Below are 18,924 nucleotides of genomic sequence, written 5' to 3'. Positions count from 1 at the left end.
GTATATCCCAGGTGATGGAGTCACCAATAATTATTGTGGTTGGGGGGAAGAGCGGACGAGGAGTGGGGGGGGCGTGAATGGCCGGTGGCAGGAACACAACAGGCAGTATCGGTTCATCAGTTCAGGCAAGGAAGGGCATCGGACCGTCTGACTACCGCATCCCTCATAAGTTTTCGCAGCGAGGCAGTGGTCCTCTCTCGTGACGACAGCTGGTCAGTCGACTTTGAAGCGGGGCGAGCCAGCTTTGACAGGGCATCGAAGCGACTAGAGAGGCTGAGGGCAGGAGGCGATGGAGCCCTACCCGAGGTTCTCTTTCGGCCGCAAACCACTTTAGTCCAGGATGGCCTGGTGGTCGGTGTCGAGCAAGAAGATGGATGTGGGCAGGCGGATGGGTCCCAAAGCGCAGTATCCTGGAAAGCCGCCGAGAGAGTTGTGATTTGGAGCGATTGATTTTGAGCAACGTCCAGGTAGGCTGTTAACAAGGCATCTTTGGTTTTTAAGTCCTCTGAGAGCCGACGAACTTCTTCCCTAAGGTCAGAAATTTCTTTGTTTGCATTTTCAAGTAACGAGGAAATCCTGTGGGGAAATGGGGACTCGCCAGGTGTGGAGGTAGCCATGGAGCTGGCGTTAGACTGAAGCTAATGTTTACTACTCGTAGAAAATGTGCGGTCCTCCACACACAGGTACGTAGATTTGCGTAGATGCTGGCTCTTTCTAGAAACTAAAGGCTACCAGGGGGCTAATAAGAAACAAAAAACTAAGCAACTAGTACAACATTTTTCTCGAAATAATACTGTTTTCTGCCGTCTGTCTTCTCTCCCTCCACACTCTCACACTGCGTTCTTACTGCGTTCTTACTGCGTTCTTACTTACACATACTGTATGTCTCAATATATTAGGTCAAATTTATTTCCAGATTTAAAAATTGGTATGGTAATCCCCAGTGGTAAAACTTTACCTAAGTAAAAAAGTATAAATGTATTAGCATCAAAATATACTTGAAATAGGACTACTAAAAGTAAAAGTACTAATAATGCAGAATGGCCCATTTGAGAAACTATAATAACACATGATCATTTATTTGATTATATTTTGTATTATTAATCTAAAATGTTGTGGAGTAGAAGTATAAAGTAGCACAAAATGGAAATAGGAAATGTACTTGGTGTCTTTCCACCACTGGTTTGCTGTAGATATTAGGGATATTCCAAGAGAAGAGCTACAGCATATGCTTAAAAAATGAAATAAAGTTGTATAAAGCATTTTGTGGCTTGACTGGGAGCTGCATATCTGATGAATATCACTTGAGTTTGAAAATGAAAAGAATATGGGAATGTGGAGATAGAAAGAAGTGAGCTGAGGCTAGCGGCTCAAGGCTACATTAGCCGCTGCTAGCATAACACACTTGAATTTCAGACCAAACTGTTGGCAGTGATTAATGTAGGCGCAAGGTTTAAACAAGAAGAAGAATGCATGGAATAAAAAAGATGGTTGTGTTGCTGTTCTACTGAATTGATTTTGATCCTTTTTTCATTTTTCACTGCCCATTGTGAATCCCACAATGTTATAGCAATCCAGTGCTATATCGCTGGAGTACTCTTCTTCATCTATGTAAGATTAAATACATTTTACATTGTGTTGTTGAATGTGTGTTATATCATACACCATCACAATTGCTTGTTTTCACTAGTCTTAGGCCGGGCCTGAATTTGGTGACTCTTCCCCTCTCCCTCTGAGAAAATGTCTTATTCAAAGACATAAAAATCAAACAACTGTCCAGCACCACAGTGAATCTACACTGATGCTTGTGTATACACTGCCATTCTGTGTATTTATTTGTGTTTATCTGTGTGTGTTTTACTGGAATATCGCGAATGATCCAAGGTTATAGCTGAACTTCATTTTAACTTGAGTCACACAAAAGCTTAGGGGGTCTCTAGCCCATGTGTTTAAAACAAGCACTTGGCTTTAATTTCCAGAACAGAATTGGATTTCTTTCTCATGTTTGAGCTGGACGTAGCACAAATAACTCCATTTTAGTAGTGTTTGTCTAGTCAACATTGGCTGCAGGCAAACCTAGTTAGTGTTGCAGTACAGCACACAGAGGGGAAAAAACAGTGCCAGTTAAGACCTATTCACTGAGCCATCCATTCTCACCAGAGATCTACAGTTTTCTGGTTCACACACAGTCAGACAGAAGGGGAAACTCAGGTCAGAAAGGTTGATTACTTGGTTACTTGCAATGAAAACATTTTATTCATTCAGTTCAGTTCTACTTCATTTAGTTTTTTTGTTTGCTTTGCTAAATTATTTGGCACTCTCATTCTTATTGCAGACATTGCACAGTTAAAATGCTTTGCCAAAAGCAGAGTCTATCTTACGTAAAGGTAATTTAATCTGTTAAAACATCTCCAGTTCAGTGAGTATGTGTAGTGATCAGGGCTAGTGAGCAGAGCAATTATGGGCTGTGATGCTCAAAGAAAACTGTTGCCAGTGTAATTACAGAATTAAACAAGAGCAGGCAAAGTGTCAATGTGAAATGTGTTGGGCTTCAGAAAGTTTAGAGTGTGTGTGTGTGTGTGTGTGTGTGTGTGTGTGTGTGTGTGTGTGTGTGTGTGTGTGTGTGTGTTTTCAAGAGAGGCAACTGAAATTCTTAGAAATAAATACCATTCTTTGTTGTGGATAAACAACACTATAAAACCGAAGGTAATAGCTAGGAACCTGAAAGAATTCCTATACATACGGTTAAATCATGTCTTGTTTTCTTTAGTTCATATACGTGTTGTGTACTGAAAGTGACAGCTGATGCCAGTTCCAGTTTAAAACTAGGTGTTGTTGAAAGGGTATTAATAGATGACAGGAAGTCGTTTGCAGTGTGGGGGATTGCTAACAGGTGTGGCGCAAAAAGTGGGTATGCGCTATATGCAGCGCATAGGGGCGCAGCACCATGGGGGGCGCCAAAGCGATGGTTAAAAAAAAAGAGTAGGCGCCCTGTCTCATAAGATTCCATCATAGAATGTTGACATAGAAGAGGGAGGGGGAGGGGAGGGAGTAGGTACGAGCGTACGACTAGTAAGTTGCCGTCTATGGAAAAAGAGCAAAGAAAAACAGCTGTTGGGGATAAAAATAGAAAAAGAAAGAGGGAAAAGGAGATAACATGTCCAGGGATGCGACAGCAGTTAAATATTAAAATACAAAATGTGAATGTAATTTCAACAGCAGCACAACCTTACTGCATAATAGTTGTCTTATCTGATTATGTCTTAGTGGAGAAGAACACAGGCAAGGACTGAATGAGACAGACATGAGGTCGGCGATAGCATCACGTAGAGATGAGACCAGTGATGGCATCACGTTGAGATGAGACCAGTGATGACATCAGGTAGGAGTTCTATTAGACCACACAAAACTAAATGTCCAGTATGGTTTGAAGTTCTGTTGACCAACCTATTCACTGTGTCCTTTTTGGGGGAAGAAATAGTGCAGACAGAGATAGAAAGCCACTCACCACTCAAATCACATCAACCAGGGGTGATGATTAGGTTTCCAATTGTCACAGTTTGGTTGCCAAGGGCAACCAGGCAACCGTTAACGTGATATACTTTAAAATAAACCTTTATTATTTAAAGCCCATACATGATGATGTCCGGCACTTTTTTTTTGGGGGGGGGGGGGCAAAATTGTTGCTGCATACCCCTCTGACACTGGGTAGTTGCGCCACTGGGTGTTGGGCTTGTTGTGATTGCAGCAGGATATGTTACTTTCACAGCACTTGTCACTGACTATTTACTGTAACAGAGAATGAACTAAGAGAGGTACACACTGCCACCCAGTGTAGTGAATGGGAATATCTTCTTAGCAATACCACAATGTTCAGAGTCCTCTCTGCCTTTTATTTATGGATGAATGCTGACAAGGTTGGACTGTATTGTGGTTGGAAAATAGTTGCCAAGAGTACATTTTAGCATTTTGCAATTAATACCATTGTTTTTTAATTATTTTCTTGACAAAGGTAAGGCCATATACTGAGTTTATTTTAACCAGATACTGGGCTCATCTACACATAAAGCAGACATTGTGACCCATCATACTGTAGCAGGAAAAGCAATTAATGATACCTCAGTTCCATTTATGTCCCCCAGTGTGCCAGCATGTACTATATCAGGACCCTGGAGCCAGCACACCTAGATTGAATATAGTCATCTTTTAATAATTACACTTTTTTTTGGTGTTTTTTTTACTGTGTCAAAGTTTGCCCTGTGGGAAAGGCTTATATTTTGAATATGAGAAGAAGAAGAAGATTACATAACAATGATTTGGCAGATACTTTTGTCCAAACGAGGCCAGGGTTTTTAACCACTAACTCTACAATATTTGGCAAACCCTCTCTACCATCTGAACTACTGAATCACACATTTAACTCATATTTTCATAGTTTGGCAAAATGCTAGTCCCAAAGTCAACAAAAATATTGTCAAGTTTTTATTGTCATCAATATTTTCAAAAATCATATCAGAAAAGGAAAATATAGTGACACAATACACATCTATATATATTAAATACATTCTAAAATATAGCTGGAGGCTCTAAAGAACTGATACAGGATGCATAGATGATCAAGCATTTTAGACCTTGCTTTCTAAAATTTCTCTATAAATTGCAAATTGCACACATCACAAAACCATTGATTTAGACATTACACTTGAACTATTTCAGATGTTATATCTTCCTGGGAAATAACTGACAAAAATTCTGCAGGATAAATTGTATACAGGTTCAGGTTGTACTGCACACCAACATCCGTGCCAATAAAGTCTGGGCAGCTCGTGCCCTTTAATGGGTTTCAGGAGTAATCAATTCAGTGAGTCCTGTGAGATCAAAATACAAAAAAGTTCCTCCTTAAAAGGGTTGTGCTGGCTAAGGGTCAACTAGAAGCTACTGATCACATTCGACAAAAGCAGTGTTGGGTAGGTTAGTTAAAGGAACACTCCAGCATTTTGTGAAATACAGTTGTTTGCTGTTTTGTCCAGTGGGAAGACATATATTCCCGCTTTGTAAAAAGTTAAACAATTTTTCCAACAACTCCAAAGCTGTCTGAAGGAGCAGTTTGCTGCCACATTGGCGCTGGGTTTGACTAACAACCACTGGGCAAAAGGCTGCACAGAGCACTCACTTCACAAATGAAATTCACTAAATCTTCTCATCTGACTCTGGGAAAACAGATGGATTTGTATTCGAACACATTTGCTTCTGCATAATGTCTTATGGGATGCCACTGTTGTAATGGCCTAATGTAATAACTAAATCCTTTACATTTTCTAATCATACCACCCAACTCTGAACATGAGAACAGTGTATAAAGGGATGTAGAGTTCAGTATGGTTTAAGGCCCCGAGGCAGAACACCAGAGAAGCACTTTCTGAGTTCATACCTGGTACATTAAAAATGATGTATAGTCCATCAAATGCTTTAAATGTGCTCCCCCCTTTGGTTTCTTGCTTGTCCCTGATATGGATATATAAAATGTCTACTGATATCATTTGTTCCTAAGCATGTCTGATGTCTGTATTTCTATACTGTGTTACACACAACTTATTTCAGTGTTTGCAAGTCCTCTTTGGATTTACTGTACATTGCTCAGCATTGCAGAGGTGCCTGAGATAATAGTCTATTTGCTCCAGTCCACTTCATTTACTTCAGATTGTGCTGGAAGCTTTTAATGGTCCATCAAAAAAAATTAAAACACCATTGGCACCAGCCATTGTCTTTGAAAACAGTGGTGCATTACCATTGCTTAGAGTGACGTCAATGACCACGCTGTTCTTACAGAACATGTCAAAGTATTGAAAATCATTTAAAAGCTGTAAACAAATGCAGTGGGATTGTTGACAGAGGTTACAGAAGTATGATCCTGATAAACATAGAGAGACTTAGGTCTAGTCACCTAGACCAAATAAAGTTAATTTTGTGTCTATAAATGAGTATCCCTGTTTGTTTTTTTACTAAACCCAAGAATGCAGCCACACTGATCCATCGTTTGTTTTTCATTAATATTTAGTTAGTGTGTGAATGTTCAGGAGTGAGGTGTCCTTCTCTGCCAGATTTGTTTCAGTTTTGATAGACAGAGAAATCGCCTATCTATGTAACGTTTTTTTCAGCTTTTGGAGATATATTTAGGCTGTGAAAATTCGCAGCAGAAGGACTAAATGTTCCTTTAGTCCTTTAGGCAGCATCACAACAAGTTAGGGCAGCAACTCTCTTTCTTCAGTGACTTATCAGTGTGGCTGCCCTCAAAGATATTTGTTTGTCACCGTACCTATATTGAACAAAATGTGGCTGAAAGAATTGGGACAGCCGCTGTCTTATTCTGTATTTGTGAAATTATATGTGCTCACACATGTATGTGTTGTTTGATGTTGGCATTGTCATTTGAAAGACAAAACATTTAACATGTACAATAAAAACCAAACATATCTTCCTAAAGTGTTCTCTTCTTGAAAAAAAAAACTAAAAGAAAAACATGGGAACAGGCAGCTAGTATAAAAACAGGCAGAATTCTTTTACCCGGTCAGTCTGCTTCATTTGATAGAAGTGGGTCCTGCACCCCACCTTCTTGCTCCCTCTTTGAGGACCTTGATTGAAAGGGATCAATACTCCCAAAGAGAAGATACATCAACGGTTGTACCATGACCCATAAGCGTACCTCCCTGGTCTCCACGAAGGTACTTGCCATCAGACCCCTTGATGGCGACGCGTCCATGTTCCAGGAACTCAAGGAAAAAGTCTTCTGGCTTTTCTCCATCTGTGCACACTAGGCCACTGCTAGAGACGTACCAGAACTTTCCATTGACACCTGCAGAGGGATATCAGTGGATTATTGATTGTTGATTGAGTAAATGCTAAATATCTATTAAAACAGGATATAGATATATTGGTTGTTATTGGGCCTGTCACAATTATTACGTACATAATTGCCTGATTCTGATCATTTGAGCTGACCGCGATCATTTTGCGTAATCGTTGGATTCCATAATCAAGGGAATTTAAAGCCAGTGTTACGCATGTGGCAACAAATAGAAAGTGAATTAGGTGCATATTCATCCGCTGGGTAAATAAGGTGTCTCCACGGTCCAAGGTTCCAATGTCAGGACCATGTTTCAGCTTATATTAAACATCCTACATTAATAAATGTCTTGAACCACATTTTTGTTACATTATAATGGCTTGTTCTACACAACAGTTTTAAAATAAGCTATTTAAAATAAATCTGTTTTATGCAACTACAACTATTTTGCCAATGATCGCATCATTTCGATAGCAGCCATTGAAATTGACAACATGATCGTGACAGCCCTTATTGTTATGCAGAAATGTAGTATGTTGTGCACACATGAAAACACTGACTTTTTACATTGTAGGCGCCATCGTTGAAGATCAATGAGAAAATGTCATAGACGGATCGATTTGCGTTCAGAGTGTTGGAGTTCTTGTGGTGACACACAAAGCCATTCTCTCCACGAAGGATCAACATAGGGCGGTTGATGAGTTTCATCAGGAATAATTCATCATCACCTGCAATGAAGGACAAATAGCCTACTGTTCATCTCTTGTGCAATAAGATGTACTGTGGCACAGCATTGAATCTCAAATGGCTTGCCTGAAAGGACTTACCCACTGTATCGCTGACTGCTGAAAGCTGCCCATTCTTCTTTGTACAAACATACTTTCCATTACTTGCTTTGAGTGCCACCCTCTGTCCTCGCCACTCAATGTCAAACATTGTATTGACCTCTCTGTGAAAAACAAAATGGAGAGTTTAGATAGAGGCAATGGAAAACGTAGAGAAAAACTCCTCTTTGAAAGCTATAAGACTTACACTTCTGTGGCAGTGGACTGGATCTCTCCATGAGTCACTAAAGTCCAGTAGGATCCGCCATTGGTCCTGAACATAGACTTTTTGCTCTCCTTATCAATCTCCATCTGGAAGGTCTCCATGTCTGTCTCCACATCCTGATTGGCTGAAATACTCACTCCTGGTAATAATGGAAGAAAAGATCATTTTGCCTTTGTTAAATAGATATTATAGATTACAATGTTGCATTCTATGGTACAGTATAATGCTTTGGCAAGGCGTTGCTTCAAGGCTGGAGAGCTGTGCGGATAAGCCTCAAATAATGTAAGGGCATGTCCAAGTGCAATAGTAAATGTCAACATATTTGATGATGCATTGACCCAATTCTCAGCATTACCGTCATGGCATTGATCATGAAAACTGGCCTAGGTTTTAAATACATTTTTAGATTGCAATGTTTGCTAACTTTTAATATGTCAAATTGTATGTCAAATATTAATAATTTCATAAAACATTGATTCGGTTTTCCGAATCCATTCTTGAAGTGTAAAACAGTCATCCCTGTTAGACTTGAAAGGTGATCATCGTGTTTGCTCCATCATAGAAAATCAGAAGCTTTGCTCAGGTTGGATTGGAGAAGTCGATTATACTGCAGGATGAAACATTGGGATGTTTTGTCTTTTCTCTCCACTATGAAAATTTTGGTTTAATGGTTTAAAAATGTATTTCACATTTCAAGTGAATTGGTTCAGTATTTCATATTAAAAATAAATATTTGGGCAGAGGATCACTTTAAACAATTGACCTGCTTTATAGTCATCTGTGAGCTGTGGATGTTCCCATGCCTCGCTTTGTGAAATTTAGCTAACAAATTAACAAATGATGTGATCAATGTGTGATCTGTTTTGCATACAAAAGCAAGTGTCTAAGTACTGTAAAGCTAAACCCAACACAGAATAGCATCCACACTTTGTTTGAAATTAGTCAGCTAGTCTGTTCACTAAACCCGAGTGCATCACTTGCAGTCAATCTAGTGTTATGCACTTAATCCACATGTATTAACTCTGTCTGGTGGAGTGGGTTAGGTGGTGGATGATACACAGACACATACGTACAACTGAACTGTGTCTGCTGTAGTTCAAATTAGAAGCCAAAGAAATGTCCTTCAACCTTTCTCTTAAGCCTGTTACAACCCTAATCCCCTACAGTCACCCCCTCCACCCTTCCTGTTCATTCGCTTGCTGTAATTCCCTGAGTGGTGAAATGCAAATCTGCACTACAGGGCCCACTAAGCAGCTTTCAGTGCCTTGTTCCTTAAAAAACATGGAACTGCCACAAGGCCAAACAGTACAGTTAAAATGTAATTCTTTGCTCTATATTATCAAAATAGAGTACCAGGTTGTTAAAATATTGCCCTGATGATGACCTTTAATGCAGAAATCTTAGTCATGCATAAGCATAATGATGACTGCGGTCTAAAGTTAGTTTGAGAACCTTGTTACTCAGATATGCTATAGGATTGCATGTGCACTGTACAGCTCGTTTAAATAAGGCTGCTGGTTGTTTTAATTTTAAATTAAATTTTAAAGCTTTGAAAAGCTGCATCAGAACACAATTTGCTTCCCTGTCCTCCCACATTATTTGCGTGAATAATTATACAGGACAGAGAAGATCACATCATGCAGGCTGACAAGAGACCTTGTAACTGATCTGTCTGGTAAGGCCTGGCTGTAGCTTTCTCTCTTGCTGCCACCTCACTGCCACACTGGCCGACCATAGATCCACACAATTTGGAGAACTTCACTCGATGTATGACAGTAAAGAGCGAGTAGCTGCAAGGCTTAAAGTCCATTGATGGTAATTGACACCCGTGGGGCACAGATCTGCCCTGAAGTCATTTGCACGCTACTTAATCTTCAATGGACACACAGTGGAAATGACAAAGCCCATTACCACAATTACCTCCACATTACGGCTGTCAACCATTCTGGATCCAGCATGTAGACAAGAAAGGCAGGGCTTTCTCTCTCATTAGCTGATACATTTTGTTGATTAGCTTTTGTGGTTACTGTAATGTAACCAGGATTCAATTAGACAAATCCAGGCTATTGGAAGTTATTAATAATCCCTCATTACTATACAGTGTGATATTGAAATACACTTAGCCAACACTTGCCCAAAATCCCCAACAGTGGTACTGCTCCACTCAGAAATGCACTTTATTGTTATTGGTCAAAAGGCACTTGTGTACTCTACTGTGCTTTTTTACATAGGCAAGGGCTAGACTTTAGTTATCCTGGTTCATTTTTTTAGTGGCTTTGAAAAACTTGTATAGATTAAATGGAGAAATGCAGGGAAAACAAAAACTGAAAGGAAGCAGAATATAGAATTCAATCTGAGAGGACAACTGAAATCAACAGTACCTTGACAATAACTATTGCATTTAACCACAGACAGTGAAGATAAACTGTAACAAGGACAGTAAGAAAATGCACTGCTTTTTAAAGGATCTGAAAATGGTCTTACCTACTCTCTAGTGCTAACACTGGTACAATAAAGTGCACAAGGATTTGTGATTGAAAAACCATAGTTGCTGTTACTGTCAGTCTATTTCATAATATCTTTTCCCTAAATGTGAACTCAGCATGGAACCTTTGGGAGGAGTTCTAGCTTCATTTAGCTTACATGTTCACCATATTGTTTTCATGCCCATTTGTTACCATGAAGGTACGTTTCCCTCAACTCAATTTAAATAGAAGTTTCTTTAAAATGTATTTGCAAACAATCAAATTTCACCAATGAAAAAAAAATCATTCCACTTAAAAGTTCCTCAATGCTTAATACTGGATTGAGAACATCATACTGTTAGTGTAGTACTCCAATCCATTTTTTTTGTATGAAACTATTCAATTTTAGATAATGTGCTTTTTTTCTCAAGACTAAATCACAGGCTGATTACCTTGTTTGACCGAGACAAATCTTTTATTGGCGGCTTGAAAAACTACTTGTGGATGACTCTCCTCAAGATCAAACAGCTCATCTTTTCCAGGCTTGGAACATCGGCCAGATCGCAGTGTCCCTGTTGGACCCACTGGGGTCAGATATTTCCCATCAGAGTCCTTAAAGGCCAGCTTTCCAGATTTCAGCTCCAATGTGAAGCTAGTAGTATTGGTGTTCTCCTTTACCAGTTTGCCATCATTGCTAAGGAAACGGCTGTCACAGGTCTTCAGGCTGTACTTGCCATCAAGGTATACCAAGGTGACCAGGGAGTCCACACCCCAGGGAATGTTGCTGTCTACTGAGATCTCTCCATCTGAGGAAGACAGATGGGCATAGCGCTTACGTGCCACACTGAGCAGGCTGGCCTGCGGATGTAAAGCCAAATGGACGGCCCACAGCTCTTGTTCCCCAATGGCTTGGGCGAAGCAGGATAGGTAATCAGCCGATCCTCCAAAGTAACGCAGGTAAAGCTCTGACTGCAGTGCCCAACGACCATCAGATTGAGGCACAATAAGGAAACGGCAGTCAGGGTCAGGCTTCTCCGCCCCACATGTGATCTTCCCATCTTTGTCAGAGGCCAGATAACGTCCCAAGTGGCTGCGAAGGAACACTACTTGGCCATCTTGCTCATCCTGCTCTAAGGTCCAGATCTGTTTCTTCTTCATGCTGACGCCTGAGGCGTTCACCTTGAAGCCGAAGGCCTCGGCTGTCAGGTAGCGGTTCTCATAATTGATGAGGCCAAACTGTAGCTTCAGGGCCCTGTTAATTCCGTTTGTGGGCATGCTTGAAGAGGCCCAAGTTAAGATTGTAAGTAAAGAGGTTTAGGACTAACAAGGGAAAGGGTAATGGGGAAAAGCAGGCATGAAACAACTGAAAAGCAAAAATAAAATGCTTGATTTTCTTCTGTCTCTCAAGCCGTAAATTAGCTCAACTTATCTGCCTTGATGGATTGTCTAGTGTCCTTTCCTTCTCCCGTCACTTTCTCTCATTCCCCAGAGGGCTTGCACAGGCACTTGCTCTCTGTTCCTTAATGAGTTAGGATTAAAATCAGCAGGACACAGCACCTCAATCCAACAAGCCGCTGACGTCACATACCAGTGCACCAACCGCAAACCTCCCCTCCTCCCTTCCTTCTCCGGTACACACTCCGCTCAGATTCATTCTCTATCTCTTCCTTATCTTCCCCTTACTCTCATCTCTTCCTTTTCTTCTCCACCCTTTTCTTCCTTTTTTTGTAACTCACACTAGCACAATAATTTGTCAACTTGACTCCCTATAGGTAGTTACTCTGATATTTAGTTCCATTTACTAGTAGCCAGGCAAGCCTGCTTTAATCGGCTGGCCAGCCACAGCCTAATTGGAAAATGTCCACAGAGTAAAGGTTATTTTGGTTGCATTGGACCAGGGTTAATGTACATAGCTGACTGATTTAGAAGCATAGTCTTAACTCCCAAAGTGGTACAAAGTTATTACCCCAGCTTGCCACATGCAGATAGAGAGGACAAGCAACATTATGTTTGCTTCTAGTTCTCAGAGATATTTAAATTTGGGAAGCGTGTGAGCTTACCTAAGAGGGATTTGAATAGCACGCATTTGAATGAACACACATTGTTCATTTGCCTTTGCTCCACTTTCAACTTTGTTGATTCTCAACCTAATTATTGCCAATTCTTCCAGACCCTCCTCTGTTATTCCATCAGTCAATTAATAATAGATGACATGACTCCATGACCTTTGTCACAGTGCACACCAAGGTCAACCTTTGTAAGAGCATTACCACCCTCTTTTACCAAGGTTCCTGGGAATGTTGAGGGTAATGTCAAGGAGAACAAATAAAAGAAATACCTAAACCACAAAAGTGTGTGATTTAAATATAGCACAAAGCAAAATCCTAGGTGTATTATTTATTCTTGATAATCTTTTTAAAGGCTGCGCTCATCTATTAGCCTTGACAGTTAAGAGTGATTAGCATTGTGATCCCAGACAACCATGGGGGTTTAATGCTCTAATGTTAATCTTAAGACAAGGTTGGTAAAAGCCCAAATCTACTAAAGAAGTTGTTTGTTGAGCACAAACATATGTAGGACTTTTCTGTGTGTAGTAGCCAAAGGACCGTATTCTTTTTACTGAGGTCGTACAGGTTAAGGAGCTCAGATAGCTTGTGCTCCTACATTTTGAAAGCCAGTTTAGGTTTCAGTCTAATCAGGATGTCGGACCCCTCCATGTGGAGGCCAACTTGGGGCCCCAGAACTCCCTGGTACAGGTTGAAATATGCGCCAAAACAAATTAGTTTGTATGATGTGTTGTTTTAAGGCAAAAGTGTTTTAGCTGTTCCAAAAAGTTTTATGAAATGTTGTACGAAAAATTACAGAATGAAAAAAGAGAGCTTCAGAAAAGTGTAAATGTGGATCACAGCCTCAGTATCGTCATTATGACATATAATACAAATTCAAGCTGTACAGTAAATATACGTATACAGGCAAATGTACAGTTTTAAGTCTACTGTGGGTTGCACTAGCTTATATTTTCTTCCAGCTAGCTGTGTGGGCACTGATTTTATTTTTAAATCAATAGAAGTGGAAAAATAGCAGAATCTCATTCTTCAAACTTGACCAAACATTGGTTGGTCTGCTCTTTCTCGCCTTGAATTGTGATTAAAAAGCCTTCACTTTAACCCCAAACCACCATTGACAAATACATTGTACATCATTTTTCATGTGCTTATACCCTGTGCTCACTGGGTGGCAGCATTGCCTTGTACCAGTACACAAAAGTGGTTAACTATTACAGGTAGATTACGTGTTTACCATTAATAGTCTAAATGAATGCAATACAATGTCATCTTTCTGGTGTTTATTTGTATCGCAGTTTCTGAAATACATTCTATGGTACTCTTTTTGGAGGATCCTAAATGTATTTATTTATCCATCCATCCATCCATCCATCTATAAACCCAACTTTGTTCGTTCCCATAATGAGATAGTGAGCATTGAGGTATTGATAATTGTGTCAAATAGTGTAACTTTGAAATGTATGTTATGGCAGTCCATGCTTATTAGATTATTTGCAAATACTAACTGATGTTTTTTGATGTATCAGAAGAAATGCAATAACAGACTTTCTAAAAGGGACACAACACGACTTTGACATTGTACATGTCAAAGTCAAATTACTTGTCATATATTACACAATATGTGAAAACAGTTGTGTAATGTATTCTGGGACTCTGCAGGATCTTTGTCAAGTCTTGGAAAACAACTCCAGTCACATCACTTGAGTAATCTTGGTTTAGGCTTGGAGACTGCACATTACTAAGTTACTGAGTTCCCCTATAAGTTGATTGCCATGACAATTTTGGGACCTAAATGGCATCACAAGATTGCAAAGGTTTAGAGATTTTGTGCTATTGTAATACCAAAGTAGACTGAAAAATGCAATCCACTAGTGAGATCTCAATACTGAAATTAATTAGTACAGTCACATTATAACACATTAAGTTCCTATATGAATGATTTTGTTTCTGGATGACAAATATAACCCAATTATCTATTTTGGGACATGGCGCAGCTTTCAATTAACTTTAGAGTTGTGCATACAAACAGCAGTGCTTCTGTGGTTGGTACAATGTATTCATGTCCAGTAGATGCCAGTGTTGACTATAAATTGTAACTAGTTTGTTTTCTCTCACAAATTTGGATTCCTGTGTTTACTTGGTTTTGCTGTGAAATGAGAAACAGTTCATGAGAAGAATGTCTTATTCTCTCAAGCTTCCTAATAAAAAGGAGTTGCTTGGCTGGTTGAACACAAAGCAGAAGCTGAATTAATTAACGACACAGTGCAGCAAATAGATTTCTGAGGGTGTATAGGAGAGGCTCCTCATTTGATTTTCTTCCTGGATATTACAGTCTCTTAGTCAACCAATCCATTATGTATTTTTCTGAAGTCATCTGAGCGATTTTGTTTTACCAGTAACTGTTAATACTGTTATTGTTACTATTAATGTCATTTATATTTGAGATAAAGGAATGTTAAATGGTAAACAGGAAAGATGACCAAGCAACAGAACCTGTGCAATATCCCCTGCTGAAGTTCCTGGTTAAAAGCAAGTCAGCAGAAATAATTAAACCTTTGCTGTTAGCTCTAAAAGAAAATGATTGAAGGACGGGAAAAAAGAAAAAAAATGAATGAAAGGGATTGGTTCCTTGCAAATACACAGAGATATGCATGTGGACACATACATGTACTCACACACAGATCAAATGGTGGACGGAAGTCTCCCCCTAGGGCATGAACATGGATTAATGTGCCCTGTGCGATTATTTCATTTATAACTGTCCTGGACCTTTTCAGATAAGACCATTTTTCAGGTTGCCATCCACTAGCATCTATATATTAGCCTGCCAAGCACTCAGAGCTCCATTTAAAGGGCCAGCACCATCCCTGTTTAGCTTTCATTGTAAAGCACATTCAGAGAGGAGTAATTGTTGTCTAGTGGCAAATTAAGGCCTCAACAAACTCCCAGATGTGAAGACAGTACATCTCTTCACAATGCATGTTATCAGAAAGGTGTAGTTACGGATTCAGATGAGCTTATTTCCAGACAAATTCAATACTATTACCCTTTCTTTACGATTATAGAAATGATTGTACATTAGCATAAACCTATGGGGTCGTGTCATTGAAATGGCTGAGGGTTCATACAATTATAACAGTTTAACTAGCACCCCCAGTGTTCATGCCCTATACAATACACAGGTCCAAAAATGTCATTTATTTGCTTCTTGTGCCCCCTTGGGAGCCTCCTGCTGCTCCCTCTAAAACCAGCAGAGGAAAACGGCCCATGCGATATGCAGTAAAAGTACAATGTAAAATGGCTGCCTTGGCTGGGATTCTCCTTCCTCAGCACCTTGGTGCTCACTGACCCCATTAATCCAGGTGTTCATTCATCTATAGAACGATCCTCCCACCGGCCGTTAAGGGCTCACCCCACTGTGTTTGCACAGCCCCAACTCAGCCCAGCCCTGGCCTTCTCATTCCTGCTCTACCTAGTGTAATGGAGGCTGCCAATGAGTAGTATGTTGTAGTAAGTATGGGCAGCCATATAAATGAGCCTTGGTAAATGTCAGGCATTTTAATACTCAGTTGTAATGCCACATTTGTTTTGTAGGCTGTCATTTGATATAGAGTGAGCCAAACTTGTTAAACCCCCCTCCCCATCCTCATTTTCCAAGGAGTGAAGACAGAGAACTGGTCAAGCAGAGAGAGAAGGTGCTTTAACTTAATTGGAGGTTACATTGCTGTCAGTGCAATACATTGACAAATATAGCTTAACTCTCAGCGAAAGCAGCCTGTAAATAGGTAAGCAATAAAAGCAGTTTCTCAATGATTAAACTGCAGACTGGTGGACACAGTGTACAGCCGTGCACTGACTGGGCTCCTGTTTCGATGCAGACAGCATGAGCTTTAAGGGACAGGAGCGCTCATGTTATTGTCATCCTTTGCTCACTGGCTCTGACAGCAGGGCTAATATGAGGCCTCAGCTTCTGCCATTCTGACAATTCCCTGTCTCTTTCATATAAAGAGAATGACCATGTGAATTACAATGACAGGTACGTGTGTCTGTCTGTAAAACTGTACTTGTTTGTGCGTGTGAGTTAATGTCTAAGCGGATGTGAGCTTGCATGCGTAGCTAATACTCACCATCCTTGTGTGTTTTTTGTTTGGTGCCTGTGCGTACATGTGCATGCATACATGGTAATTTATGTGCAAACATGTGTCTCACCGTCTCCACATTTTGGTCTGTTCACTCAGAGGTATATACAAGCTCTGCCATTCTGCAAGAGCCAGACATACGTCGCACTGCATTTTTTCTCCCTCACTTTTTACTGCATTCCCACACACATAGACTGTAAAAGAGAGTGATTTACACACAAAGAATAAATACTGTGAGCTGGAGATACAATCCATTCACTGTACCCCTCCCTGTGCTGATTCAAAAGCTTCAGTTAGTCCCAGGTTCCTTTAATAGGGTCAGAGGAGCATGTTTGTTTAGCATCCCAGCAAAATATGTTAGTAGGATTGTTAGTACAGTAGCCAGGGGGTAAAGAAAGAGGAATTATTAAAAACGATGCAAGTCTAAAACGTTCATCACAGACAATTACAATTAGGACTCAAAGCCAAAGATATGACGGCTACTCACAGCGACATGTGAGGTCAATATTGGCACTGATATCTAATGAAACTAAGGTGGCAGCTTAGGCCAGCAGTTGGAAAAGAGGGATATGTGGTAGAAGAGATATAATAAAGAAAGGAGAGGCAGCCATTATCATGGAGTGTGAACTTAGCCAAGCTGTATATCCAACGTCTATCTCCATAAGCCCTGAGCACTTGCTACCGTATGTGTTCATCTACACAGAAAGATGCCATTTGTCCTTGCACATAACCACACACACGCACGCACACACGCGCACGCACACACGCGCACGCACACACGCGCACACACACACACACGCACACACACACACACACACACACACACACACGCACACACACACACACACACTCCCTCAAACAGACTACGGTAGCTTGTCTGACAAATTGAGTACATTTGTTCACTGGAGAAATTTTCATTGAGCAACTGGGGCTTCTCTCCGTCTCCTGTTGTTTCTCATTCAGAGGTTTCCTCCCCTCTTTCTCTGTCTGTGGGTAGATTGTTTACAGCAGGAAGTGCCTGGCATCCTCTCACTTGGCATTGGGAGATAGTGACTTGGCTGCTGCTGATAGCCCAACATCATTCACAGTCCCAGCGCCTGCTTCAGTGTAATTCATGCGCTTTTGGGATACATCCTTACCGGAATAGAGAGCATTTTGTTGATTATTCCGTCTGTTTTTGATTACATCCTGGCTGGCCTCGGGGAGCTAGCGGACAATTTAGCTATCATTGCTAAATGGGTTAATGGGGCCCGAGCTGGAGGTTTATGTTGGGGTTCAAAGCAGTAGGTTGGCTGAGATTTTCAGTTGTGTGGTATTTCTCTTCCATGTACTGTGTGTGAGCATGCATGTGCCTAGAGGTTAACATTTTTGGTTTTGAGTGAGTGAAATGTTGGAATTTGGTACATACATTCATGACCCCCTCAGATACATATATATCCTCTTTAGGCCCCATCAGCCTCCAAATGTTAGCATGGTAACACGCTAAAATAAGAAGATGATCATGGTAAACATTATACCTGCATAGCATCAGCATTTTAGCATTGTCACTGTTAGAATGCTGACATTTGTATTTAGCCTCAGATAACTTCTAGTATGGCTCAGTCTTGTTTAGACAAAGCTATAAGCAGTAGGCAATATGAGGGATGTCATCCCCCTTGTCAGCAAAATGACTAATGTATGCCCATTTTTAAACTCTCTAAAGCCAGCCGTGTCGTATACGACACAAAACTATGTGGTATAATGTAATATTTAATATTTCCACATCAATACAGTGTAGAGACTTACTTTTTTTGTTTAGAAGCAAAGAAATGCGCCGTTTTCAATTGACCCTTCGCTAAGCCCCGCCCTCCTTAGTTACTTTTGCTACGACTGACAAGCTTGGTGTCAGACGTTCCCAAGGAGATAATTAGTAATTTTTAGCAAACAGGTGAAATATCTGAGAGAGCAAGACAAAATGGACTGCAGTATGCATTTGAGGGATATATCCACGACATAATATGCAACCGATTAGAGAATAATTTCATCAAAATTGAAGCTAAAGCCTATAGGTCCCAGCGCAAACAGCAGCCGCCTCATACGCTGACTATTCAAATGGTAAACACACAAATTGAGGAACAGCTATGTTCATGCACAGCAGGGTAAGTGAAATTTGAAAATAATCTAACAATTATAAATCAAACAGCTTATCCATAAGTCTTGTGGAATAAACACAAGACATTAGCCTGACCACTTTGCAATGATAACATTCTCCTGCTTATATTTTTAGCGATTAACAAAATGCTGAAATATATTAAATCCTCCGTCTTGCCTTTAATCATCTTATTTTACATTCAAATATATGCATTATGAACAAAGAACCG

At 40.3% G+C, this 18,924-nt stretch overlaps 1 protein-coding gene across 1 annotated transcript; it reads right to left on the bottom strand.

Annotated features, from left to right (window-relative positions):
* Window positions 1–6,647: 6,647 nt before the first annotated feature.
* On the bottom strand, window positions 6,648–11,697 carry fscn2a (fascin actin-bundling protein 2a, retinal). Its single transcript, XM_078270066.1, has 5 exons — window positions 10,812–11,697; window positions 7,877–8,033; window positions 7,672–7,793; window positions 7,405–7,572; window positions 6,648–6,853 (listed from the first exon to the last, which is right to left on the bottom strand). Exons 1-5 carry the CDS (start codon window positions 11,632–11,634, stop codon window positions 6,648–6,650), a joined length of 1,476 nt encoding a protein of 491 aa, XP_078126192.1. The 5' UTR covers window positions 11,635–11,697.
* Window positions 11,698–18,924: the final 7,227 nt, after the last annotated feature.

The sequence above is a fragment of the Sander vitreus genome, chromosome 15, assembly GCF_031162955.1.
Source record: "Sander vitreus isolate 19-12246 chromosome 15, sanVit1, whole genome shotgun sequence".
NCBI lineage: Eukaryota > Metazoa > Chordata > Actinopteri > Perciformes > Percidae > Sander > Sander vitreus.
The sequence above is the reverse complement of the archived record's forward strand: the minus strand, read 5'-3'. Positions and strand labels throughout refer to the sequence as shown.